This window comes from Podospora pseudopauciseta (genome assembly GCF_035222475.1).
Source record: "Podospora pseudopauciseta strain CBS 411.78 chromosome 5 map unlocalized CBS411.78m_5.2, whole genome shotgun sequence".
Lineage (NCBI taxonomy): Eukaryota > Fungi > Ascomycota > Sordariomycetes > Sordariales > Podosporaceae > Podospora > Podospora pseudopauciseta.
In genome coordinates, this window is record NW_026946666.1 from 1,605,572 (window position 1) to 1,630,461 (window position 24,890).

At 54.0% G+C, this 24,890-nt stretch overlaps 9 protein-coding genes across 9 annotated transcripts; 7 read left to right on the forward strand and 2 right to left on the reverse strand.

Moving 5' to 3' along the window:
* Positions 1-380: 380 nt before the first annotated feature.
* Positions 381-1,478, forward strand: QC763_503990 (uncharacterized protein; the record flags this gene model as incomplete). Its single annotated transcript, XM_062912988.1, has 1 exon — positions 381-1,478. One exon carries the CDS (start codon positions 381-383, stop codon positions 1,476-1,478), a length of 1,098 nt encoding a protein of 365 aa, XP_062764230.1.
* Positions 1,479-1,828: 350 nt separating this feature from the next.
* QC763_504000 (uncharacterized protein) lies at positions 1,829-3,294 on the forward strand. Its single transcript, XM_062912989.1, has 3 exons — positions 1,829-2,354; positions 2,424-2,452; positions 2,508-3,294. The coding sequence occupies exons 1-3, from the start codon at positions 1,847-1,849 to the stop codon at positions 3,006-3,008; spliced, it is 1,038 nt and encodes a 345-aa protein (XP_062764231.1). The 5' UTR covers positions 1,829-1,846; the 3' UTR covers positions 3,009-3,294.
* Positions 3,295-5,273: 1,979 nt separating this feature from the next.
* QC763_504010 (uncharacterized protein) lies at positions 5,274-6,320 on the forward strand (the record flags this gene model as incomplete). The annotated part of the gene is made up of 1 exon (XM_062912990.1): positions 5,274-6,320. One exon carries the CDS (start codon positions 5,274-5,276, stop codon positions 6,318-6,320), a length of 1,047 nt encoding a protein of 348 aa, XP_062764232.1.
* A 992-nt stretch (positions 6,321-7,312) lies between these two features.
* On the forward strand, positions 7,313-8,361 carry IDI-2 (IDI-2 precursor). The gene is made up of 2 exons (XM_062912991.1): positions 7,313-7,812; positions 7,870-8,361. The coding sequence occupies exons 1-2, from the start codon at positions 7,628-7,630 to the stop codon at positions 8,156-8,158; spliced, it is 474 nt and encodes a 157-aa protein (XP_062764233.1). The 5' UTR covers positions 7,313-7,627; the 3' UTR covers positions 8,159-8,361.
* A 226-nt stretch (positions 8,362-8,587) lies between these two features.
* On the reverse strand, positions 8,588-12,935 carry IKS1 (putative serine/threonine-protein kinase iks1). Its single transcript, XM_062912992.1, has 3 exons — positions 12,479-12,935; positions 8,770-12,287; positions 8,588-8,701 (listed from the first exon to the last, which is right to left on the reverse strand). The coding sequence occupies exons 1-2, from the start codon at positions 12,523-12,525 to the stop codon at positions 10,100-10,102; spliced, it is 2,235 nt and encodes a 744-aa protein (XP_062764234.1). The 5' UTR covers positions 12,526-12,935; the 3' UTR covers positions 8,588-8,701; positions 8,770-10,099.
* A 129-nt stretch (positions 12,936-13,064) lies between these two features.
* QC763_504040 (uncharacterized protein) lies at positions 13,065-14,448 on the reverse strand (the record flags this gene model as incomplete). Its single annotated transcript, XM_062912993.1, has 3 exons — positions 13,065-13,357; positions 13,455-14,235; positions 14,287-14,448. 3 exons carry the CDS (start codon positions 14,446-14,448, stop codon positions 13,065-13,067), a joined length of 1,236 nt encoding a protein of 411 aa, XP_062764235.1.
* Positions 14,449-16,080: 1,632 nt separating this feature from the next.
* QC763_504050 (uncharacterized protein) lies at positions 16,081-16,474 on the forward strand (the record flags this gene model as incomplete). Its single annotated transcript, XM_062912994.1, has 2 exons — positions 16,081-16,315; positions 16,385-16,474. The coding sequence occupies exons 1-2, from the start codon at positions 16,124-16,126 to the stop codon at positions 16,472-16,474; spliced, it is 282 nt and encodes a 93-aa protein (XP_062764236.1). The 5' UTR covers positions 16,081-16,123.
* Positions 16,475-17,054: 580 nt separating this feature from the next.
* QC763_504060 (uncharacterized protein) lies at positions 17,055-17,587 on the forward strand (the record flags this gene model as incomplete). Its single annotated transcript, XM_062912995.1, has 2 exons — positions 17,055-17,454; positions 17,511-17,587. 2 exons carry the CDS (start codon positions 17,055-17,057, stop codon positions 17,585-17,587), a joined length of 477 nt encoding a protein of 158 aa, XP_062764237.1.
* Positions 17,588-19,641: 2,054 nt separating this feature from the next.
* Positions 19,642-23,201, forward strand: QC763_504070 (uncharacterized protein; the record flags this gene model as incomplete). Its single annotated transcript, XM_062912996.1, has 3 exons — positions 19,642-19,907; positions 19,965-20,908; positions 20,971-23,201. 3 exons carry the CDS (start codon positions 19,642-19,644, stop codon positions 23,103-23,105), a joined length of 3,345 nt encoding a protein of 1,114 aa, XP_062764238.1. The 3' UTR covers positions 23,106-23,201.
* Between the last annotated feature and the right edge of the window lie 1,689 nt (positions 23,202-24,890).

Here is a 24,890-nt window from a genome sequence, read left to right on the forward strand (position 1 = left end):
CTCGACTATCCCATTTTGGGCCTTGTCGTCGCCATCCAAGTGCCAGTATGATCGCCATTAGGGGGCGCCTTTCACTCTTCTTTCCCTGGGCCCTGGGCCGTGGCTGCTTGGGTGTCATCCCGTCTCTGGAGGATTGTTCTATATAACCTCAAGTTTCCCATCCCTCTTGTCTCTTTTCTTTCCTTCCTCATTCCATTCAGCAAGTTCATCGCTCTCTTTCTTGTTTTCTTCAGTCTTTTCAGTTCTGTGAACTCTTCGTTTCGTTCCGCTCTTTCGGCATTTGCACATTCTTTACAACCGCTCGGCCGGTCCTTTACTTCTCCGCTACACCATCCCTACAAAAACAAGTTTTAGTGCGATAACTTCTGTTTGTCATCACCATGTATTCCAAGGCTGCTATCGTCGCGCTCATGCTGGCCGTTGTCGAGGCCCGTTTCGGGCAAGAGGGTGCCGTCCAGGGCGCCGTCCAGGCTCTCGGTGCCTTTGGCAACCCCGGTGCTGCCGGCACCTTGGCCGGTCAGACTCCCAGCGTTCTCCTCGCCGGAGCCAACGCCTGCGCGAAGCTCCAACTTGCCGACCAGATCGTCCAGGAGCTCGGCACTGACGATGCCGTCATCGCTGCCGCCAAGCTCCTCGTCCAGGCCGAGAAGAACTTCAACCCCTTCGCCGTCTCCATCCCCAGCATCTGCTCTGATGCCGGTCTCCCCGCCACCGAGGCCCTCCGTGGCATCATTCCTCTGGTCGACCCCGATGTTCCCGGCGCCGCTGAGCAGAACGCCCGCTCTGCCCAGTCCCTGAACAACCCCTTCAACGCCAACGGCCTGTCTGTTGCCGACATCACCGCCGCCCAGGGCTTCACTGACTTTACTGCTCAGAGCCTTGGTGGTGCCAACGCTGCTCCCCCTGCCGGTGGCAACAACAACAACAACAACAACAATAACAACAACAACAATAACAACAACAACAACAACAACAACAACAACAACAACAACAACAACAACAACAACAACAACAACAACGGCGGTAACGTCAACTGCGGAGCTCCACGCACCCTCACCACCGTGATCGTGGCCGCTCCCACCGCCACTCCCGCCCCCGCTGCCGGCAACGGTAACAACAACAACAACAACAACAACAACGGTGGCAACAACGGTGGCAACAACGCCGCCCTCGACTTCGGCTCCTGCGTGCCCACCATGAACTTCCTCGGCGGGCGCGGCAACCGGCCCGCGACCGAGTTCACCTTCAACGCCATTGACCCCGTCATCCTCTCGCGCCAGGGCGAGGCCCTCAACCCCAACATCATCACCAACCGCATCTGCGACGAGCTCACCAACATCTGCGGTGCCAACCAGGCGGCCAAGGACGCCTGCCTGGACGCCAAGGCCCAGATCCAGGCTCTCGGGACCAGGGACGCTTCCACCGCTGTTGCGTGGAACACTCTTTTGGGGTTCCCTGATGTGAATGTTAATGTTTAAGGGACCAAGGATAGGAGGTTTTGTTTCTTCTTGTTGTGAGATATGATGATATGATTCATTTCTTTACCGTTGTTTTTTTGTTTCTTTTTTTTTGTTGTTGTTGTTGTTGTTGTTGTTGGGGTTTTTTTCTGGGGGGGATGGAAGGAAGGAAGGGGTAATGATAGTAGCTAGTTAGTGTGAATTGACTGGTTGCATGGGTATACTTCTCTGTCTGTTTGTTTTGCTTGTGATGTTGCTATCTTCCTGTGAAAATGCGCATACTGTGTGACGAAGCAGCAAACACTGACTGACTTAATACCACCACCGGGCAGGACAGGCATGTGGGGCTCTGTCTCGGCTCCCTTCCCCCACCACACTTGGTTCATCCGATGATGCAATCCATTGTGAACCCATCAGTTACTGGGTTTGTCATCAACACTCGAATCCCCCCCTTCTTCCGGTTCGAGTGTGTGATTTTATATTTACCGTCACTCTTCCATTCCCCAAACTCACAAAACACAACATACCTCCCTACTCTACCTAGGCTTTTTCACAACTTGAATTCCCAAACCCCATTCCCTCCCCCCCCTCCCCCCCTAAAACAATTTTACAAGCCACCAAAAATGTCCCACCACGTCCTCCTCCTAGGCGGCCACGGCAAGGTAGCCCAGCTCCTGACCCCCTTGCTCTTGAAGCGCTCCTGGACTGTCACGAGCGTGATCCGGGCTCAGGAACAAGTCCCCACGATCAAGAAGTTGGGGGAGAGCCAGAATGGGAAGCTGAATGTTCTCGTCAGGAGCCTGGAAGATGTCAAATCTACAGATGACGCCAAGAAAGTCATTGAAGACGCCGGGAGGGAGGGAGAAAAGGGGGTGGACTATGTTGTTTGGAGTGCCGGTTTGTTTTTTTTTGTTTTTTTCGTTTCCCCCCTGCGATGAGATGAGATGGGTGCTGATAGGGTTGTAGGTGCTGGTGGGAAGGGTGGTCCGGAGAGGGTAAAGACTGATCAATCCGCCTTGTAATGTGCTATGGGGATGCTAACAGGGGTAGACCTACGCCATCGACCGCGACGCCGCCATCCACTTCATCCGCGCAGCTGCCTCCACCCCCTCCATCACCAAGTTCTTGATGGTGTCTTATCTTGCTTCTCGCAAGGCAAAGCCTGCGTGGTGGAGCGAGGAAGAGTGGAAAGCCGCCCAACATGTCAACAATGAGGTCTTGCCGACGTACTACAAGGCCAAGATTGCTGCTGATGAGGAGCTGTACCGTGTTTCGAGGGAGAGTGAGACGCTTGTGGGGATTAACCTCCGTCCTGGGACGTTAACGCTGGAGCCGGCCGGGAAGGTGGAGTTGGGGAGGACGAAGGGGTCGGGTGGGGATGTGAGCAGGGAGACGGTCGCGGTTGTTGCTGATGAGTTGTTGGCCAGGGAGGGGGTGAGGAATGGTTGGATTGATTTGTTGGATGGGGCCGAGGGGGTGAGAGAGGCGGTGGAGAGGGTTGTGAGGGAGGGGGTTGATGCTGCGGAGGGAGATCCGGTTTACGATGAGTAGTTACGGGTTGTGGTATGGATTTATGGTGGATTTTGTCTACTCGGGAGGATCTGCGTTGGGAATGATTTTAGTGTTCGGTGAAAGAAAATCTGCGGGTTGTCAATGAATGCCGGCAAGAGACCGACTGACGAGAGCCGTGAGAGCAACCAGACTGCCTGACCTACGGGGGGCAACCTCCATATAGCCCTCCACCAACTCGGCCGTGTAATCAATAGTCATTTGGATCGTACGTAAATTCGTTTGATACAGGGTCACCCTCCCATGTGCCGGTCACAGTCAGTCACGCAGTTCAACCGAAAGGCGGCAAAAAGTGGCCGAGATATAACCTAGCATTTGATATCTCTATGGCTGCGGTGCCCGAGTCGGCCTTTAGACAGGCCTTTCCTGCAACTTGCCGATGAAACAGCTCGTGATTTTTATGTGGCAGAGGGCTGACATATGACAATTGCAGCTCCCTCTACTGAAGAAAGAGGTGATAGTATTCCATCTGAGACACAGGGAAAAGCTACAAACAAGCAAATTGAAGACTGGCGGAAACCCTGAGAGCAACCTGCCCGCCTGGCCCAAAACAGGGAGCACTTCATTCTCCCACACGCGAGGAGTAACTCAAAATGGGCAGGCATACAAGGTCAACTCATCGTCTCTGGCGTCCTCAATCTTCATCTCGGTCACCACCTTTGAGTCGTCCTCGTCGCCAACATGAAGGCGTCTCCCCTCACCACCGGGCTCCTGCCCCTCGCCTCCCTTGTCTTGGCCGTCCCGGTTCCCGACCCCATCACGATCTAACCTTCCCGGTGCTGCCACGCCGGTGATCATCCCGCCTGCCACCGGCGGCGGTTGCGTTTCCGGACCGCTCGGGGAGGATAAATTCAAGACTAACCTCGGACCCATCGGCATTGCTCCCCAGGGACCGAATAATGGGACGGGGTATAACCCCCGCTGTTAGTTGAGGGATCTCTCCCCCGCGATCAGCCAGTAGGCGTTGCGGCCGAGCAATGTGACTTTTTTTGCTTGAGCAGGAGTGTTTTGCGGATTTTAATGTCAATCTGGACGCGCCGCCGAATGGGCTTGGGGTGCACCCGGGGGGCATCTATCGGTTGGGATGGTGGAGTTGGGTGTGTTTGTTAATCCGGGGGATCCCGATCTTTTATCTGCATCATGGGAATATGGATAGGCAGTGGGCGATTTGGCAGGGGGCAGGATCAGGAGGGACGGACGGGGGTGGTTTGGGGCACGCAGACTACGGGGAATGGTGAGTTTTATCTTTTTGACTTTGTTCGTATGTTCTAGTGCCAACTTCACGCTTAACACGGCCGGTGCCGTTTGGGTATCTTTCGCCGGATGTGCCGCTTTTTTAGGGAGCTGGATGGAGTCCACGATCGAGGGGCCGCATTGCTACATCCATGAGTAGGCAGGCATGTTATGTATGCATGTACCGGGTTGCAACCCGTGGAGATGAAGAAATGAGAATGAATCCTTATCAATCAAGGAATTGCCCGTGTGCTTTTTCCCACTTGTGGGGTTGTGTGACAAGGAAGTCTGGATATGCGGGTAATGCCACGTTCTCGGAGGGCCATCCTACCGGCACCGGGTGGTAAGGTGAGTGGTAGTATGCCGACGGCAAGGCCGGGGAAGAGTGCCGTAGCGGGGACGCGGCGGGGACCTTTTGCTGGAGAGAATGGGTTGGTTTTTTTTTTTTTTTTCATTTTTTTTTCTTTTTGTTTCTTTTTCTTTGTTGCTTACCAAAGAGACCACCCGGAGACATAATTTGACACAAGGTCCTCGGAGACAAAAAAGGAGACAAAAACCTCGGCATGCGTCTCATTAATGGCCCCGTATCTGGCATCGATTTTATGTTCGATTCCATCGGGTTTCCATCTTCCGTTGCGGCCCCCCGGGACTCTATTAGTAAGGTGACGGTGGGACGGCGAATGTTTTGGTAAAAACCGGGCAAGAACATGACCCCGAGACCCCCCAACTGCCTCGGTGGGTAACGGTGGGGTGGCGGGGTGGGAATGGGCAACCACAATGTGTGCCCAGGCCGGAATCTTGGATCAGTGTGATTGTGCGCGTCATATATCAAGGGGAACGACGACGTCCGACTGAGAAGAGATCAGCTTTTCCCCGCAGTGGTGTTGATATTTGGAGTTCACTTTAACTACCTACCACACCTCACCTCATCTTATCACAACACTCTCATACATACTCCCACCACCTGCCATCACGTCAATCCACGTTGAATAACCTCACCACCACCGGCCAAAAATGAAAGAAGCCCTCGTCAGCAAAGGCCCTCAGGTCGAAATAGTTAACACCCCCATCCCCTCCCTCCCCTCCCCGGACCACATCCTCATCCGCGTCGTCGTCACCGGCACCAACCCGAAAGACTGGAAACTCCCCGACCTCTACGAGCAGGACGCCCGCACCAACCCAGGCGATGACATCGCCGGCATAGTCCACACCGTTGGCGCCAACGTCTTTGAGTTCAAGCCCGGCGACCGCGTCGCCGCCTTCCACGAGATGCGCACCCCCCACGGCAGCTTCGCCGAGTACGCCGTCGCCTGGCAGCACACCACCTTCCACATCCCCAGCAACATCTCGTTCGAGGAGGCTGCCGCTCTGCCCCTCGCGGCCATGACCTCTGTTGTGGGGCTGTACGACCGGTTGAGGCTCCCGCAGCCGTGGTCGCCCGAGGTGAGCAGAGACGAGGTGACGGATATTCCGCTGCTGATTTACGGCGCGTCGTCCGCGGTGGGGTTTTACGGGTTGCAGTTTGCGCTGAGGAGCAACATGCACCCTTTGATCTGCGTGGCTGGGTCGGCGAAGGAGTATGTGAGGGGGTTTATCGATGAGTCAAAGGGAGATGTGGTTGTTGATTACAGGGATGGACCGGAAGCGACGGTGGAGGGGATCAAGAAGGCGCTGAAGGGGAGGGAGTTGAAGTATGCTCTTGATGCGGTTTCGTTGCCGGAGAGTCTCGACAATATTGCCGAGGTGCTGTCAACGGATGGGGGCCATGTCACTCTTGTGCTTGGACATCCGAAGAAGGGGTTGAAGGAGGGGCAAAAGTACAGCGTTACTATGGTGGGCGATGTTCATAACGATCACAGGGATTTGGGGTATGTGTACTTTAGGTATATTGCTAGGGGGTTGGCCGAGGGCTGGTTTAAGCCGCAGAGGGTCGAGGTCGTGCCTGGTGGATTGGGGGGTGTTCGGAAGGCTTTGGAGGATTTGAAGAAGGGGAGGGCGAGTGGAGTCAAGTATGTGATGAGGATTGAGGAGACGGAGGGGTTGGTCAAGGGGGATAGGTGAGTCCCCCCAGTGGATGTTTGTCAGAATGACGGGAAGTTGGTGTGAGAAGTGTAGACTCGTAGGCAAGGCCTTTAGACTCGAGTAAATAGATTGTTATGTGCCATACCTAGCTTATTGAAGCACTCCAACCAAGGCCTGACTGTCTCTCATGCTGTCAAGCGCCCTTTGTCATTCATGCCATTCGAAAAGGAACCCTGGTGTCCCCGCCATCTTACCGCCGTTTCTTCCCGCAATTCGATCATCGGGGGCGATCCAGAAAGACGTTGGTTGGACTCTGCAGGGCCAACACTACGCCATATCCCCTTTCCGTATGCCGAATTTGAAGATCCGGAGCTTGTGCGTGAAGTTTTCCAGGACCTACCGGAATCTCAGAGGATACCGCTCTGGTCGGTAAACTCCTGAAAGTGTTTTGGCTGGGTCCTTTCAACCGGCCATGAAATCATGGCGCTGTTTATTCAGTCTTATTGTGGCAAAGAAGCGAGTAGAGCGAAAGACTTTACGTAAGTCGTGTGGAAATCGATGCCTTCTACGGCCGCAGTTTTTTTTTTTTTTTTTAGTTTTTTTTTTTTTACATATACACACACTCTGGCCTATGAGCAACAGGGCTGGGACGTATGTGCTGACAGAGGTGGGTTCACATTAGGATCATTGTTTCAGTTCGACAAATGGTCGGTGTAATGTTAGTGGGTAGTGAGAGGGGCGTAGTGCATCCCAAAGTCCGAGGTCTATCCAACTGCTCGCACTTGACAGCATTCCTCGGATAAGACTGATGGATGACCTGCCCTATCAAGATTGAGACTACAGTCACCGCATAAGCTGCCTGCATACCTTGAGACAGGGAATATGGGGCGTTACTAAGGTTCTTCGACATCGTGATCATTATGATCGCACCATGAGCGAGGCCAAGAACAGTGCCTCACCTAATCAGCCCTGCGGTGCTACTTTCAGCTGCAACAACAGCTGAAGACAGCGTGTAGAATCCTAAACTTGATGTGGATCTTGTTGCTGTTGATCGGGAACGGCCAGTCATTCACTGCTTCTCGTCGGGCCGTCAACGTATCGCATGAACGAGCAGAACGAGATGTGGTTGTGTATCAATCCTCAAGGAAGGCATGGTGATGGACCATCATTCATGATTCCATACCTCATAGCCTTTGTCACTGAACAGAGGGTACAACCAAGACGTCGAATTTTGAGTATAAGAAGCCACGAACACGCTCGCCATCACTGCTCTTTCTTTCACCATCAGTCTCTCAGACATCACCGTCCTCTCACACAACTTCACACCAACGCCAACCTTCAACAAAATGCAATTCACCACCGCCCTCCTCCTCGCCCTCCAGGCCACCTTCGCCCTCACCAGCCCCGCCCCCGCCCCCGCGGCCGACCTTTCCACCGCCCAACTCGAAGCCGAGTGCGGCAGTCTCCACGCCAACACCTACAACGAGACCGCTCTTCCCTCCGACGTTGATCCAGCCCGGATCCGTCACTGGTAAGTGATCTCTTTCCCCTACCTAACCGAGCGGTTTGCTAACCGCAGACAAAAAAGCGTCGAACACCCCTCCGGCACCGCCACCGAGGAAAACACCCTCGGCAAACGCGACTGCGTCCCGGGCAGCGCGGCCCAGTACGGCTGCGGCAGGGGCGGGTACTGCTGGAGGCGCTGCGGCGGGAGCGGGGGCTCGTGGTGCTGGCAGGCGGTGAACAACGGCTGGGGTGACTGGATCAAGTGCACTGCGAACAGCCAGTGTGCTCCGAAAAGCGGGTGGGGGTGTGGTCAGAGCGAGGGGGATTGCAATGCTTGCGGGTGCTCTTGCACGGGTGGTTTGCCTTTCTAGATGATGAGTTGGCAGAGGAGACGGCTCAGTAGGGGTTGAATAGGATAAGGGGACGGGAAAGACATTGGAAGGTCAAAAGCAACAATGATGGATCGCTTCCAAAGGGTTAGAAGTGGTGTGAACAGTAGCTAGGTACCTAGTTTGTCTTTCTCTCATTCATCACCGACACACAGAATTGAAAATTTGGATAAACATCGTCGGTGTATGCACGTAACCCTATCGGTTGGCCTCGTAGATCATAATCATTGACATATCCCTTCCCTTTCCTCTCATTCCCAACTACCCACCCTACCTAGGTAAAAGACATAAACAACCACCTCATTCCCAACAAGGACAACAGAATATTAACCACCCACCACCATCCTCCCTCTTTTTCCCATAGAAACAGGACAGGAAACCCAACCCGCAACCCCCAGCCTCTCCCCACGTCCTCACCAAGCTAATCAAACCTCCCCCAATAAGGACACCCACCCACAGCACAGGGGTATTTATTCGACACAACCTCTTCAACCCTGCCATTCACACCACCACACTCGACATTTTCTTTTTTTTATCTTTAAGTCAGAAACCTGATTCCAAACCATGAAAAAACAAGATAGACACAAACATACCGCAGCTCTCACACAAACTCGTAATCCTATGCCCGCAGCGGTGGTGAATGATGATTCTAAGGGTGCACATTCTCCCAGGGCAGGTAGTAGTAGGTATTTTACACTTGCGTCCTGTGATCTGCCAAAACAACAGGACAAATCAACTTGTATATACGTAGGTAGGTAGGTGGGGATAAAGATATCTGATAAGGTAGGTAAGCAAAGATTTGCTGTCGTCTCTATTTCCAAGTTCCGGACTTGATGACACGGTAACTGAGCCGCAAAAAGCAGGTGAGGTAAGTGGCAGTCGTGGAATGTGGAAACTTTTTTTTTTTTTTTTTTTTTTTGCTGCCGCACTCGCAAAGAGCCAATGCGGGCACAAGCCGGACACGGGGAGGTAGTGGAACTGACAAGTGGTTCAAGAAAGTCGTGGACAAGAGTCGAAGTCGTGAAGAAAGAGGGGGCCAAGGTGGGCATGCCTCTGCTTTTGACTTCGTGGCGTAGGACCCCATAGTCGAAAGCAGACTAATCATACCTACCCAGGGTTTTGATAACACGCCTTATTCAACATAGTCATCCTCCACGGCCAGCAGTAGGTATGTATGGCTCACCACTTTCCTCCCAACACCATCACCAAACCACATGCCAGGTCCTAGTCACACACAAACACACACACACACACAACTTGACCATACCCCTCACTTCTCTCGTCTGCTGCTCCACCCCTTTCATTCCCCTCAATGCTATACCGTCTGTGCCATGGATATCGGACAGGTGGGTAGGTTGGTAACAGTTCCTCATTATACCCCTTCCCGACTCCCGAGGTGCCGACATGACGGAGTCGTCTGTGCAAGAACTACTATTACTTTGTAACGAGGCGTTGCCAGTAGATAACCTAGTAGCGATGAACACCTATCATCACTAGCATACATTGCTATTTGACAGTTCTCCTCGAGCTAGGGCGACGATGATGACCATAGGTACCCAGGCAGATCCCCACGGGCCATCCATTCATACAGCCCGCGCTCATCCAGGTCAGCCATCCACTTGTGTCCGATAAACGCCATACCAAACCCTTCGTATACACCCACCCCCCCTAAGATATTGAAACCACCCAAAAGCACTCCTAAGAAACTGGTCAACTGACTCCCTTTTGAGCACTCAAATTTACTCGCTCAAAAGATAATTACCTTCCCACCTACCCGTTCTATAACATTAATGCCATCCCATGTCCCAGCCCGTCTGGTGTAAATCCGAAACCTTATCCCGCCCGCTTCTGATCTCTGGCCTTTTCGTCTGTCATCAACATCATACTAAAGTGGACCCAATGTTCGGATACCTCAAGATCCGATCACAACCAACCCTCCCATTCCTCATCACCCCTCCTCACAATCGGCACCGCCGCCGCACAAAGGACCGCAGCACGGGACGCAACCCATAACACAATAAAGTGCGCCCCGAGCAACACCCAACTCCTCCTCCTTCCTACCATCCAGCCCGAGTTCCTTACACCACCACCAACCGGGTGTACAACCCTCGGACTACCATCAGGTCCAACCCTAATGACAACAGGACTACCACCCCCATCATCGGCTCCCTCTCCCTCCCCCCCAACAACCCCACCCCCATCTCCCTCCCTATCCCCCCTCCCCTGGCTAAGCCCAACCAAATCCACCGTCGCCATCCCCACCAACAACCCCATCACCACCACAGAAGAACTGTAAGGCCAACAAACCCAACTCAGACTCACCATCTTCCCCACAAACACCCCCACCCTCAGCAGAACCTCATTCTCCCCCCCCCACCTCCTCACCCTCCACTGCGCTAGCATAGCCCCATTCCTCACCCTCTCCAGCGCAGTAGTAGGCGGCGGCATCAACAAAGGCGTGGTAATGCTCGCCGCCGCCTCCCCCTCCGGCGAATCATCATCACTCCTCCTGGCCCCCAAAGTCAACTCCCCGCCCGACCCTCTATGCCTCGGAGCCCTCATCATCCTCTTCTGCAAAAGTGAAACCGCCGAAGTCGTCTGCGAAACAGCAGCAAAATCATCCTCCTCCGTAAGAGAATTCACCCTCGCCTGCTTCGTCCCCTCCGGCCTCATCAGACCCGGCTCCTCCAAATTCTGAATCCTATGCCCCCCCATCCCGTCCGAGTTGTTCCTCCCCCCACGCATCCCGTTCACCCCATCCAACGGCATCTCCCCCTTCATCGCACCAAGCACCTCGCTAGCAGTAGGCCGCTCGAGCGGATTAACCGCTAGAAGCTTCTGAAGTAACTGATACAGCTTGTGCGGCAGATCCGGCCGCTCTCTCCGCTCATCGTGAAACCCCTTCCAGTCCGTAATCTCGGCGCGGAGCTGGTCGATATCCTCCAACTCCTCATTCACCGCGTTGGCAAAGTGGTAGGGCAACCTGCCAAAGCACATGAAGTACAGAATCATCCCCAACGAAAAGATGTCCGACTTGGTGGTAAAGTTTCCGTACCTCCCCGTGACATCCTTTTTGAGAACCTCCGGCGCGCAGTACGAGATCGTACCCGTCGAACCGGTCGACTTACGAACCGCATTTTCCGGTTGGACTTCCCCAAAGTCGCTAATCAGGCAAACCAAATGAGCCCCCTCGCGATGCAGCAGACAGTTACTAGGTTTCAGGTCGCGGTGGATGTAGTTTGCAGCATGCAGATAGGCCAAGCCGGACGTAATATCCTTGAAGAGCGAGTAAATCTCCTCAGGGGGCAAGCGACGCTGCATCTTGGGACGTTCTGTCTGGCCCTTGGAGCGACGGCGCATCTGGGCCTTGAGCTGCTCCTTCGTGGCCTCCCTCGGCATGTCGCCAATGACGTAGTGCAGCAGATCGCCGCCATTGCAGTATTGCTGCAGGATGAATGCGCACGCAACTACAGGCGCAAACTGGCTGGTCTGATAATCCTCAAGCCAGACGTGCCGGTAGGAGACAAGGTTGGGATGGGAGAGCTTCGCAAGCAGCTCAACCTCTACCAACACCTTTTCAAGCCAGGCGTGGTCATCTCCCACTGGCACCCTTTTGCAGGCAAACTCTCCCAGAAAGCAGCCGTCAATCTCGTGCCGCACAAGCAAGACAACTCCCTTGCCACCTCGGCCAAGCTCTCGCTCCTCGATAAAGAAAGTATTAAAGTAATTCGGGCTGAACGCCTCTCGTCGAATGCGGCCGCCGCCCTGGTGAGGCGCCGGTGAGCTCCTCACAGACTCGGCGTCTTGCCGTCCAAGCTCGCTCCCGTCTTCATCAGACACCGAGGCCGGAAACGGTTCGACCAACCGCCGGATAGGACTCGACGGTGGCGGGAGAGGCTGCGTGTGGTTCCGTCGATACTGGCCGGCGCGCAGCATGCGAAAGTAATCGGGATTGACGTAGGTTTCATGGCTCGTCGTGGGCTCAAAGCGCCTCTCGGGGGATGATGTTCGCAGGCTTTGGTGGCAGGTGGGACATTTTGTCAGTTCGAGGCCGCGGATCTCGAGACGCTGCGAGGTGGGGTCGCGGACGACGATGGCGTTGTGGTGACGGCTGCGCAGGAATGTTTATCAGTCTTTGTGTGTTTTTTTTTTCAGAGTCGCGAGACATGGAGCTTGACGGGGAAAAGTGTTCAAGAGAGCAATGAGACACATTGCAGTAGGTGATGCTGTCGTGGGGGTGACGGGAGTCCCAGTGGCATGCATGGACTGCCCCCAGATGGTTTTGGTGGGGGAATGACGTACAGAACAATCTCGCGACCTTCGCGCTCGTGGTAGGGAACAAGGGACATGGCTGGCGTGGACGGGGTGGAAATGGTATGGATATCCTCAGGATATGATCCCAGAGTAAAGATGTCCCATGCTGGTCTCGATATGACGATGCGCTTGCTCTCTTCTCTTTGTTTTGAGAAGGATGCGAGATGGAGTTTCGATGTTTTGGTTGTTGCGGTGACAGGGGCGCTGGTGAATGATTGCCGGGGTTGAGCTCAACGGCGAAGGGCTTGGTCCAGGGTTTTAGCGCATCGAACCACTGCAGCCAGGTCTTGGCAGCAACGGCTCCCCCACTGAAGCTTCCTACACCTCAGCTCCGGGAACTATCTCCAGTTTAGATTCCCGAGATGCATCGTGTTACAGCCACATACATGCCCCATCTCTCTCAACCTCACTCTTCATTGGATGCCGCTCACCTGCAAACCATCCGCCGCCAGCACCACAAACATATCACGATCCAACACGTCGATGTGTGATACCATCTCACATTGATTAGTCAACCAGCATATCTCGGGATAACTGCCCCCCCCCCCCGCCCCGACCCTCAGCAACTAGCACCCTATACTATTGCTCTTGTCGTGCTGTTCCCAGGAGGCCTAAACCCCACCCCCTTCGTCTCACTCCCCGGACCAAAATCTGGTTCACCACCCAAAGACCCAAGCACATCACCAATATAATTGCAAGGCTTAATCCCCTTATCAAAAACCGCCCCCCAATCCTTCAGAATCCCATTCACAATCTCAATCCCCGCAAGATAGAGATTCTGAATCGCAACCTCGAAGCCATTCTGCTTGAGAACAAGCAAATGCTCATAGGCAGTGACGTTAGGAGGAGGACGATCAAAGTTAGACCCTATAACAAACACAACCTCATCAGCCGAGCTTCTCTCACTAAAACAAAACAAAACAAAGCAAAACAAAACAAAACAAAACAAAACAAAAAACCTCACCAGTCCTCATAACAACAACCCTCGAAAAGTCCACAACCCCATAAACCGCCATCCTCACCAACGAACCCAGCACCGCATTATCCTCCTGCGCCGTCATGCAGTACCTCCCCGTCCCATTCGTCCAAACCCCCGTCGTCCTTTCAAACGCCTCGCTCAGCAACATCCCCGAGTAATAAACATCGCTCGTGACGGTATCACACTTGACCACCTCCGGCCCACTCGACGCCTTGGCAAAAATATTCCCCTCCGGCTTATACCTCGCCCGGTACTTCTTCGAGTCCTCGTTATCGCTCAAATTCGCCCTGACGGCATAATTAAACGCCGCGTCCCGCAGCGCGTTGCTCACCTCAAACACTTCTGTCCCGTACAGAATCTTGGGGTACTCCTCCGGCTGCGTGGTGCCATAAGCAACATACCCCGTCGTGAAGTTGTCTGGCATCTCCCGGGCGTCGAATTCGTATTGGAGAGCTACTTGGACGGTGTACCGCGCCAGGGCTACGCCGCCGATGGTGGAGTACTTTGGGTTCGCGCCTGCTATGCCGGCTAGGAGGAAGTATGTCTTTGTGAGGTTGAACTTGGGGGAGAGGAGGAGGGCCATGGCCGACGAGGCGGCGTTGATTTCGCCTTCGCAGGTGGTCACCTGGCAGACTTGGAGGTCTTCTCTGCAGTGAACGTGGGGGTATCGTGGGGAGAGGCCGGGGATGGTGATGTTGACGGCCAGGAGGTTACCGTGGCTGTGGGGGGGCATGTTGTCGTACCAGACTTGGGCTTCGGGGGCGAACTGGACTGCGGGTTAGCTTTGGTGAAGTTGGGTTGTGGGGTAGGTACTTGCCATGTTGACGATCATGACCTTGGGGGTGATTTTCCCATCAAGTCTCGGCTCAGGAGGGCTGTTTGCGATGCTGCTATTCCTCGGAGGAGTAGCAGCGGCCAAGCCAAGCTGGCCACCGCGCAAGGCCAGAAATGAGGCGAACGCGCACCGCATGAAGCGCATATCGACCGTTGACAGGGTTGGCTCAGGGGGGAGGCCCCAGTCTTTTCTTTGTATCACCCTCGAGAAGCTTTCGCTTCGTTGTGGAGGTGAGAGGGATGGAGGAAGGTGGTCGACAGATTGACCTGAACGAGGGTAGGTGCAGCGAGTTAAATGAAATTACTTGCTTCGCAGTCATCCCTCCGAGACAAGCAAGAAAGCCCGGGAAGAAGAATTCTTTTTGTCTTCATGGTGAGGCGTTCTTGTGTCAAACTCGATGTCGGGCCTGTGCCTGCCCGCCCGTGGCAGCTGATCAAGACTAGTGAATATCTCCGCGTGAGTGACTCCGTCCCAGATATCATCAGCTGGGGTGAGTAGAGTTTGTGAGACCGAGTAGGGAATTGAGATGATTTTGCCATTTGTTGAGGAGAAGGTGAAGAGCATGTACTTTTACCAGCTTGCAGGGTGAAGTCCAAGAGTGAATATTGTCCGCCACCGGCATCGCTTTTCTCCACCACCTGGGAACTTCTCACATATCGATTTCTCGTGCGATTCGATTCCGCTGCCGCTGTGACATCCGGGTAGAATTCCCCTGGCTTATATCGAATGCATTGCATTCTTCTTGTGGATGTGTAACCAACGATCTCAAGAGGTAAACGAGACATGCAGTGGTTCCTGCCACGATCGTTCCGTGTACTACGGCCTGTCAAGCCGTCTGTCTGCCAGAGTTTCCATTGGGTGCCGAACGAGTTTGTCTCAGGTTCTCAGACGTCAACGAAGCTTGGTTGAAGTTTGCCTCAGACAAAACTATTGTTTTTTTTTTTTTTTTTTTTTTTTTTTATCTCGGCTATCATTACCGATGTCAGCTGGAAAGGAATCTCTAGCTTGTAACCCACAAAGTCACCGAGGTCAAGCCAGCAACGCAAGTTTGAGCGTACAGTGCCGTGCGTTGCTCTAGACAGTATCTTGTTTTGTCAGACCACAGACCAACTGTGTTCGCATCAACCCTGGGAGGACATGAATACAGCAACCATGATACGTGCGCTTCGCAGTTTCTATTTTTGCTTTTCGTCATCAAAACCTGCGCAAGCTCATATACCCGTACACGTGGCGGTGGAGCTCAACGAAACCTCAGAGGAGCGCTTCCGGCCTTGTTGAACCCATTCCCAGGGACGCGGCGCGAGGGAACGGTTCGGGACGAGTGGTTCGCGTATGAGCTGGAGGTTAGCCAGCCCTGGTTCGGCCAGTGAAGTGGCTGGTGTATTTACCCGGCTTAAGTGATTTTGCTACAATAAAGAGGGGTTCCTGGTCGAAACACAGGCCAGAACTGTCTTGGCCCTTCGGATTGATGTTGAAGAAGCTATTTTTCTGCTGTTCGAGACAACAAAACAGCTGGTCATGGTGGCGGTGTAGTTACCGAGTGTTAGCTCCGGCCTCGAGAGCGCCGCTGACGTGCAGCTCCGATAGTGGAAATGCATCATCGTCGTTGCGTTGATGGTGATCTGGGTGTCATGGGCGAAATTGTGGATAAATTGATGGTCGGTGGAAGGAAAGTTATGAAGGAGCTGCTTTCCAGTTCCCCGGTTGAAAAGGGGATGGCAGTGAGGTGTATTTATTGACGTGGTTTGCCCGTTTGATGATATGATCTGTACTCTTGTCTTTTAATAACAACGACTTCTCTCCGTCGCCAGAAAAAAAAATGAAGTTCTCTCTCGCTCTCATCACAGTTGGTCTGTTCGGTGGTGCGCTTGCACAGCAAGGGGTCCAGTGCCCAGGAAGCTGGTATCTTCAGCCAGATGACTGCATGTGTATGAACAGCAGGGAGGGATATCTGCTCAAGACGCAAACATTGGATTGCTGCAAGAAGCTGGGGTACAAGACTTATAACAACGTGAGTACCTGACATATACAGCTAGACGGGCATGTGATGGAGGCTGACACGCTGACGTTCGGCATATAGATCTGCGCCGTGGACAGAAACAAGCGCCAGACGTTCAAGGACTGCTGCAAGGATCTCAACCAGGAGAGCGTCATTGGCCATTGCCGTTGAGGTTGAGAAGGTCAAGACTTAAGAGGGCGATCGGTGGGATTTGGGGAAGGCCATCATCCATGCCGCCATGTTGGCTTGGCTTGAAGCCTCGAGGTTGCATGGCGTCTGAGGCTGACGGGGGTGAGAAGTGGCCGCGGGTAAAACGTTCAAGGAGGTCTCCGATTGGAATTGTGTGTAATTGAATGAAATCATGAAGTTATGAGAAACGTGGAAAAGAAAGTCTGAGGAATAAGATAAGTCAAAGAGTTGCGAATATCTGAAGAAGTAAGAATTGGAGATATCTGTGATGTTGGTTTCCCGAGCGTGGCCCGTGCACATAGATGTGGGCCCGACGCGCTAGAATGCGCGAATGTTCTTCTCCAAGAGCTTCTCCAAGAAGAATTGCAGGGCAGCCATGCTTCCAACCTGATTGATCGCCTACAAAGTACCACTTGCCCACCCCCCGGCTCCGTTTCTCTGTTTCTGTTATTGTTGGTTCCCCTGGCTTGTGTTCTCAGTCATGTCAATCATGGTGACCTGACCTTTTCCACAGTCGTCGCCTTCGGCCGTATCCCACCACTCGAATATCCAGCCTTGCGTCATGGCTCCTCCAAAGCTCAACGGGCAGCTCCCGTACCAAAGCTGCAGACGTTTGTTCCAGCAACAAGCTCTGTCGAGACGAACCTTTACGACATCTTCCCCATCCTTCTCGGACGTGCCCAAGCAGACGTCGAGATTCGCGAAAAAGACAGAACCCCAGGTCCCTCCCGTCGACCAAACCCAGCCGAAGCCGAATGTTGTGGTAAACCCACCAGCCGCACCGACAGCCGTGCCGAAACCGTCTGCTGTGCGCCGCCCTGGCGTTGGGACACCTACAATGGAGCCAAAGCAGCCGGTGGACATCAACAGCAAGGAGTACAAGCGTGTGGCGAGAAAGGTCACGAGCCTCATGGTTGCGCTGCCCTTCTTGATTGTCACATCGTACTACCTCTGGGACCGACGTAGGTCTCAGCCCATCAGATATGTCGTGATACTGTTGTTGACTCTTCTTCCCAAGTCTCTCTTGGCAGGCCAGTCCCTCCTCCGTCCGGTGATGCCTCCTCCGCTCCGTCCTCTGAGCCCAAGAAAGCGTAGCGTTGTGATCGACCAGCCGAATGAATGCGTTCAAACACTCTCCAGCAGGTTATTCCCTGCGTGTCAGCAACAACAACGTAGCGTCCAGTGGGCTTCTTTTTGTAGCAGGATGCTCCTTGTTTGGTCGTCGTTGTCAAATATCAGCTCAAAGGTGGCTCTCAATGCGAAGCCAGGATTGCCGAACAGAATCCTAGCAAACACTTTTGGATTCTCATGATGTTTACTGCCTCCCGACTTCTTGGTCCGGCCCACTCTCAAGGTCGGCCACCTCCGTCATCAGTCTATGAAATGTTGTCCAGAACAACCTCTCTCTCTTTCTCTCTCTCTCTCTCTCTCTCTCTCTCTCTCTATCTCTCTCTCTCTCTCTCTGTGCTTCTCTCTCTCTCTCTCTCTGCTTCTCTTTCTGCTTCTCTCTCTGACCCATCGGTGACACTACTGAATGCCGAGGTCGACTCCAGACTTTTTATCACGCATCCCTGTCCGACCTGCAGAATCCCCCCTCAACAAGCCCCCTCATCCGCGCCAATTTAGCTGGCTTTTCTCCTCAGATGCGGGGAAGTCAACGCTACCACGAGCCCAGAACCCCACACCACCAACAAGACGGACCCTCTGGCAAAAAGGCAGGTCTGGTTGCTGAATGGTCACCATCCACTGGCTAGCCTTCAGTGACAAGAGCCTGGAAACAACAGATGGAGCCAGGCTGGTGACCAGCGCAAACTGACGTGCCAAGACGCGTGCTTCTTTAGACTAGCACGACGGCCATGTCCTGGGGAAAACATTGGCAGCCCGTATTGCAACTGCATGACAGCGGTGGCGGCGCGTGGCCTTGAGCCGAGATTTTCCCACCTCGGCTTTGACGGATGTGACGGCTTGCTAAGACGTTATGAATCTGGCCTGCAGCCGAGGATTCGCCAAAACCCCTGCGGCCTGGCCGTTTTACCCAGGGGACCTCGGGTTGTTCCTCGGGTCTTCGAGAAGGCGGATTATCACTCGTCAAAAGCCGTCGGTCTATCGAGCACTTCTTCAGCCGGTGCTACATCACTATCAGCGTTCTTCCCGTGCTCTCACCACCGCTGGATATCAGCCTCTGGAAAACAAGGCCATCTGGCATATTTGTCAGACGCCCACATCGGTGAGGTCGTGATACAGCACTTCTATCCACATTCTGGAGCTGGTGGAGTTCCTGGGGAAGTGGAAGCGGTGGATGCTGCTTGGAGCTGGTGTGTCCTGCGGGGTGAACTAATCCTCCGGTCCACACCATTGGCAAGTTTTACCATTGACGAATCGGTTGGGGGGATGCCTGTCGCACGCGGCTTGGGCCGATCAAGGTGACTGGAGGGACGGGCAAAAACATCGTGCATTTTGTGCTGTCGAGACGAAGTGCCGTGTTCAGAGCTATCCCCGAAACCCGAACTTCGCATAAGAGGACACGCCTGCTCGTCCATCCATGGCGGCATCCTAGCACTTTTCAAGGGAGGAATTCCCCCTCCTGGCATTTCTGTCCGTGGTGTGTGGGTTATCCCCAGGTTTCTCACTTTCCCTGGCTCCGCCGTCGTCAACCCCAGACCCCAGACCCCCAGATTTCAACCCCGGACTATTCCACTAGAGGCTCCTCCCTGGAAGTGCCTGGCTTGGTTGGCAGAGCTGCCCAAGGGCTAGGGTGTTATCTATTGGGATCGCTGGTGGATCGCCGTGGCCAACATTTCTATTTCTATTGGCATCCAGCAACCTCAGTCTCCAGACGCACGAACGCAACTGTCCCAGCGAGGTGGATACGCTACATGCTCAACGACATCCAGCGGATGCGGGGTGGTAGACTAGTCTGTATACGGGAAGCTCAGCTGCACCTTGTCTCGTCACGGCTCTTGTTTTCGGACGTGGCGATGGGGCTCTGAAGGAAAGAAAATGGAACGACTCCCCTGGTCCTGATGCTTTTGACAGCTCCTTGACCCGTCACTCCCGTCGTCTTTTTTATACCCCAAATCTCCAACTTTCTGTTTTCATCTTGGCCTTTCGTCATCAAGCATCCATTGTTGTTTCTTCATCTTCACATCATGTCAACAGGGGCTGTGTCAACAGGGAGGCGCAAATCACCTCTCGAAGGAGTGTCTGACAGGTCTAGTCAAGACCGCACCACCAGCCCCAGTCCCTCCACTCGCTCATCGAGCAAGCCACAGATCAGACACAGAGCCTCCATTGCGTGTGCCTCGTGCCGTGAGAGACGAATTCGTTGTGTCGTGGCCGAGGGAGAGTCAGAGTGCACCCAGTGCAGGAAGACGGGCCACACATGTATCATCAAGAACGATGACGAGCGAAGGAGGTGAGTTGTGCCGTTCTGCCTCAGTTTCAAGGCCAGACCAGGCTGACAGATGAATAGGCCAATATCCAAAGCCTACATGTCATCACTATCCAATCGAATTGCTCTCTTGGAGGAGATGTTGAAGGAACAAGGAGTCACACCCCCTCCCGCTGTCCACCCTCCAAAGACAAGACAAGACGCCATCTCGAGACAACAACAACAACAACAACAACAACAAGAGCAAGAAGAAGCTCGGATGCGGGAAAGGTCGACCAGTTCTGAGCCCAAGCATGGGAGTTCGGTCGAGATCCAGGTTCCCACACCACCAGGCTCAGGCGAGGAGGATACCCTCATGAGCGAGTCAGAACAGAGCAAGACCATTGACTTGACGGACATGACCTCATCATCATCATCGTCATCGTCATCATCATCATCACTGATCGATCCGCTATTATTGCAAGAGCTCGGGACAACGCCAGATGCCGATGTCCGGAGGTTGCTGTCAGCAAGGGGCAGCCACTCGTTCGATCCATCGGCTGGGAGGGTTCGATTCTTTGGCCCCACCGCCAACAGCCATGTCCATGGAAAATCGACATGCCTGTTTGACAATGAGGGCCGTCCAGACCGGACACGAAGGGCTGCCACCTTGATCGAGACGCTGGGCTCGTCCACCATTGACTACCTTACCAAGTGCTTTTGGGAGCATTACTTTTACTCTGGCTCCATGGTCGTCGACAGGGCGGCATTTGAAACGGGCAGACTGACACAGGACCCCAAGTTCTACTCCCCGTTCCTTCACCTCACCCTGTTGGCCATTGGCTACCGGTTCGCTGACCGCACCCGGGACGATATCAAAAAGCTCTCTGTCGGAAGCCGCGAGAGCACACTCCACCGGGAAGCGAAAGGCCTGTTGGAGGTTGAGATTGATCAAGGTGGCGGTGTCCCGAGCGTCCAGGGAATGCTGTTGTTGGCTGACTTGGAGTTTGGCGTCGGCCGTGACAGTGCTGGATGGATGTATCTGGGTATGTTGCCTTGCAGTCATGTGTTTGCCGTTGCCGAAGCTGACCGTTTGATGATTTTGTAGGCATTGCAAACCGTCTTGCCTTCGATATAGGTCTCCACGTCAACTACAGCGGGGTAGACATCTCTGAGACGGAAAGGCGGCTGCGGCGTCAGGTTATGGCGGGCTCCATCGCGTTCGACCGTCAGTGGGCCTTGATCCTTGGTCGTCCAACCTCGATCAAGGCTCAAGACATCAGCATCGACCTCCTATCCAAGGGTGCCTTCAACTCGACACATGGCCAGATGACTGCCGAGGCCAAAACATATGCGGCTGGCCAAGCTACCCTCCAGCAGAAGCGCTTTGAGCTTATGGAACTGGCTGGCAAGGTATCCGACCTGCAGAACACGACACATGGCATCTCAGATTTGACTGCCAAAGCCGCCGAGGACAGAACCTATCTCTACTTTCTGGCCTTGGAACGCCAGTTTCAGACGTGGTATCGACAGCTTCCAGACTGCCTGGCCTGGAAGCCCATCAACATCAAGTCGGCCCCCATCGGCTTCTTTCTGCTTCATCAGCAATTCCACACATGCATGATCCTGCTTCACAGGCCCTGGGCCAAGTATGGGCCATTGGTTCCGGACAACACTGCTGCTGCTTCCCGGTATGCGGCGCCCGAGTCTTCGCTGCAGCTCCAGGACTCTCTCGGCGCCTTTCCTCGTCAGGACAACCGGGCGTCTCTGTCTCGCAGCATGTGCACTCAGCATGCGGTCCGGGTCGCGAGGATATTTTGGCAGCAGCGCCAGCGCTTTGATGGCACCAAGATTGGTCTTGAGGCCATCCAACAAGCCGGCACTGCTGCCCTCGCTCTGATGGCTGCCTTGGCCCACAAGAGTGCCGAGCTGGACCATCAGAGCAATCTCAAATACCTACAGGTTGTTTCTGCGGCCATCTACGACATGAGCCATGCCTATCAGCCGGCTTCAAGGATGTACAGCCTCCTCAAGACCATGTTGGCTGATATCCGGACTGAGATGGTCAGCTCTGGCTCTTTGGAAGCCAGTGCCTTGCTCAACCGGTTCAACCAAGGGAACCCCACCACGAACATGATCTTTGGCAGCAACTCGTGGAATCTCAGCAACGAGAGCTCTCGCTTCACTCCCGCGAGACGAACCCTCAGCATGTGCGCCGGGCCCGAAGAGGGTCGTGAGGCCAAACGCCGGCGGTTTTCCACCCAGACAGCACCCGACGTGGTGTTCTCTACCATGGCTGTGTTCGGGAGCAGCCCTCTTGGCGGTCCGGCATCCCCTCAGCTGGCTCATCCACAAGAGAGCTCTGGTCAGGAAGAACTAGGAGAGCCTCTGCGGGAGATTCCAGATATCGCCCCAGAGTCAGACTTTGATCTTGACTCGTTCCACGCCTCATTTGTTGATTTCATCAACAACGGCAGCAAGGGGTGGGCTACGGCAACCCCCACAATCACAACGGAGACGACACTTGAGGCGACCCCGCTCCCCACTCCCGCCTGCGAGGAGGCTCCCTCGACCAGCAACACTGATGCCGTCATTGTGCAGGACGAGCCGGCAGCTCAACAGCCGGCGGATGATGCCATGGTTGACATGACGATTGAAGAGTGGCTTGCCGAACCGGGAGTGAGCTCCGGGCTCGCCGCCATGGAGGCCGAAGTCCAGCAGCACTGCGACTCGCGGTTCTCACCCGTCGCAGACGCACCCGTGCCCACTGCCGAAGGGGGCGAGGTACCGCCGCCGCCGTTGCCCGAGATGCAACAAAATGACCTCACAATGCCATTCACGCTGGAACTTGGCACTGCGGACAATGGAGGGATTCACACTATGGACTGGCTCGCCACCGCCCCGCCACCCCCCCGGTCCTCGAGGAGGATCTCCAGGACGAGCATCTCGAGCACGATTCGCCCTCCGCTCGCGCCTCCCGAGACGGATTTGTTTGTCAACGCCTTGGCTATTCCCGCGAGGCAGACGTCCCTTCCACCGCCGCCACCGCCGTCATCTGCACCGCTTCCCATGACGCCAGTGACGCTGGATGAGTTGGTGCAGAGCGTGGAGGAGGCGGTGGACTCTGCGCGGGCGAGGGCGAGGGACAGGGAGAGGGAGAAGTCGGTTGCTGCTGCTGGTAAGGGGCAGGTGTCGAGCCCCGAGGCCGGGAGGAATTTGTCGTTGGATTATTTCCAGTTGTGAATGTGATGAGACATGATGTAATGACGAAGTAATGTAGATAGAATACCTGGGTGGCTGCTCAAAGCAGGAAAATAATGAACAGATGATGTACTATCAGTTTGTGCGTCTTTTGTGTGTGTAACTACCTGCACTTGACCCCCAGTCCCCACAGGTCGGCGCCGGTAGGTAGGTCTCGAACCTACTCTGGCTTCAAAGATGCAGCCTTACATGTGCTCTGGAGCTGGCTGCTTGACCTTTTACTTGCTCTCCATCTCACACAATGTGGCCCGAGCTTTGTAAGACTGGTAGGTTTACAAATTTCGGTGCCGCCCGTCAGCACTGGGTAAAGGCCCGTAGCACGCCGGTATACAACACGCCAGTTACTCTATTGCTGACCGTACACCGATCCTCCGATGGTACTCCAACACTTTTCCCAGCTGTTTATACACTAGCTTCGAAACAATCCCTAACAAATCGTGTCGTATAGAGATCTAAGTCACTACCTACCTAACGTAACAGACGGGCGCCGCATTTGGCCTCAGACTGAGGTCGGCGTCCATAAATAGATGCTAGACCTACCGAAACAACCGCGAGGAAAACAGGACCTAATCACCGAAGGAACTATCTTCTACTGTTCATGATATCAATGAGGTGAAAGAGACATTTGTATCATGCAATACATGGGTATATCAGAAAGCTGATCTTCCCAGCACCATCATTTCTTCCCAGCATCAGCTTCACATTCCCTCTTACGGTTGGTTCATCGGTGACTTCTGGCAAGACCCCGTTCTATTAACATTCCTTTGCATTTTCTGGAGGAGCTTCTGGCAAGCTCTCGACATCGACACCCTCCTTTGAAGTCTTGATCTACGAGTCACGCATCTCTGCCTGCCTCTATCGATACAACTCATCACCTAGCTATCACTCGACCACAGGGGAACGGCCTAGATGGGGGTTATTGACCAGCAACAGACACCACCTGGTGGCCAGCGCAGCCAGCGCAGCCAGCACCAACCCCACCCCAGCAACAACAAAATGACCCCGCCCCAGCTGATGACGAGGTAGCGGGCCCGAGCAACACCCAGCGAGGTCCGGGAGGGAAGAAGAGTAAGAAGCCGTGGAATGAGGATTTGAAGGATTATAAGCCTGGTCCCGGGGAGGGGGAGTCGGATGGGTCTTCTGATGAGGGGGAGGCGGGCGTGGGGGTTGCTGCTTAGGTTCCAGGTTGAGGGGGGTAACGGGTTCGCTGCTGCTATGGCGATTCGGGGTGACGAGTGGCGAATTAGTGTTATGATGCACGGGTTTCAGTTGTGAGGGGTTAGATCCTAGACTTACAAGCTGAACCAAGTTCCATTCCTTTGGTAGTATACTTACGTGGAGTTAATCGACCTTTGAGGAGACTAAATGGTGGGTACCTGGTACCTACTTTAGTTCCTGGTCATACACAGTCATCATGAACCTTGAATACTAGGTTGGTAATGGCTGATTATCATATGACGAAGCGGAAGTTCTTGCCGGCAAGGACGTTTACCTGACATGTCAAAGCTCTGTTGACGTTAAGCCTGGAGGCTACCTTCCGAGTGAGGTACTAAAGGGGGAGCCTACGGAACTAGGCTGTCGCATTAGGCCGGGTGCGGCCTTGCCAAATAATCTAATATCTTCCTCGAATATAGTATTGGGTGGGCTACTATTTATATAAGGTTACGGATTATACATTTTACGGCCTATATATTAATACAAACATAAAAAAAACGTGAATATTATTACTATTACTATAGTAAGTAATGTAGTTAAAAATCGCTTATA

Excerpts from the sequence above, each read along its gene's own strand:
- IKS1 (XM_062912992.1), bottom strand. The coding sequence starts at position 12,525 with ATGTCCCTTGTTCCCTACCACGAGCGCGAAGGTCGCGAGATTGTTCT. Across the intron at positions 12,288-12,478 it reads GAAGGTCGCGAGATTGTTCT|CCGTCACCACAACGCCATCG; the intron begins GTACGTCATTCC and ends ATTCCTGCGCAG.
- QC763_504000 (XM_062912989.1), top strand. The coding sequence starts at position 1,847 with ATGATGCAATCCATTGTGAACCCATCAGTTACTGGGTTTGTCATCAAC. Across the intron at positions 2,355-2,423 it reads CTATGTTGTTTGGAGTGCCG|GTGCTGGTGGGAAGGGTGGT; the intron begins GTTTGTTTTTTT and ends ATAGGGTTGTAG. Across the intron at positions 2,453-2,507 it reads GGAAGGGTGGTCCGGAGAGG|ACCTACGCCATCGACCGCGA; the intron begins GTAAAGACTGAT and ends TAACAGGGGTAG.
- IDI-2 (XM_062912991.1), top strand. The coding sequence starts at position 7,628 with ATGCAATTCACCACCGCCCTCCTCCTCGCCCTCCAGGCCACCTTCGCC. Across the intron at positions 7,813-7,869 it reads CCAGCCCGGATCCGTCACTG|CGTCGAACACCCCTCCGGCA; the intron begins GTAAGTGATCTC and ends CAGACAAAAAAG.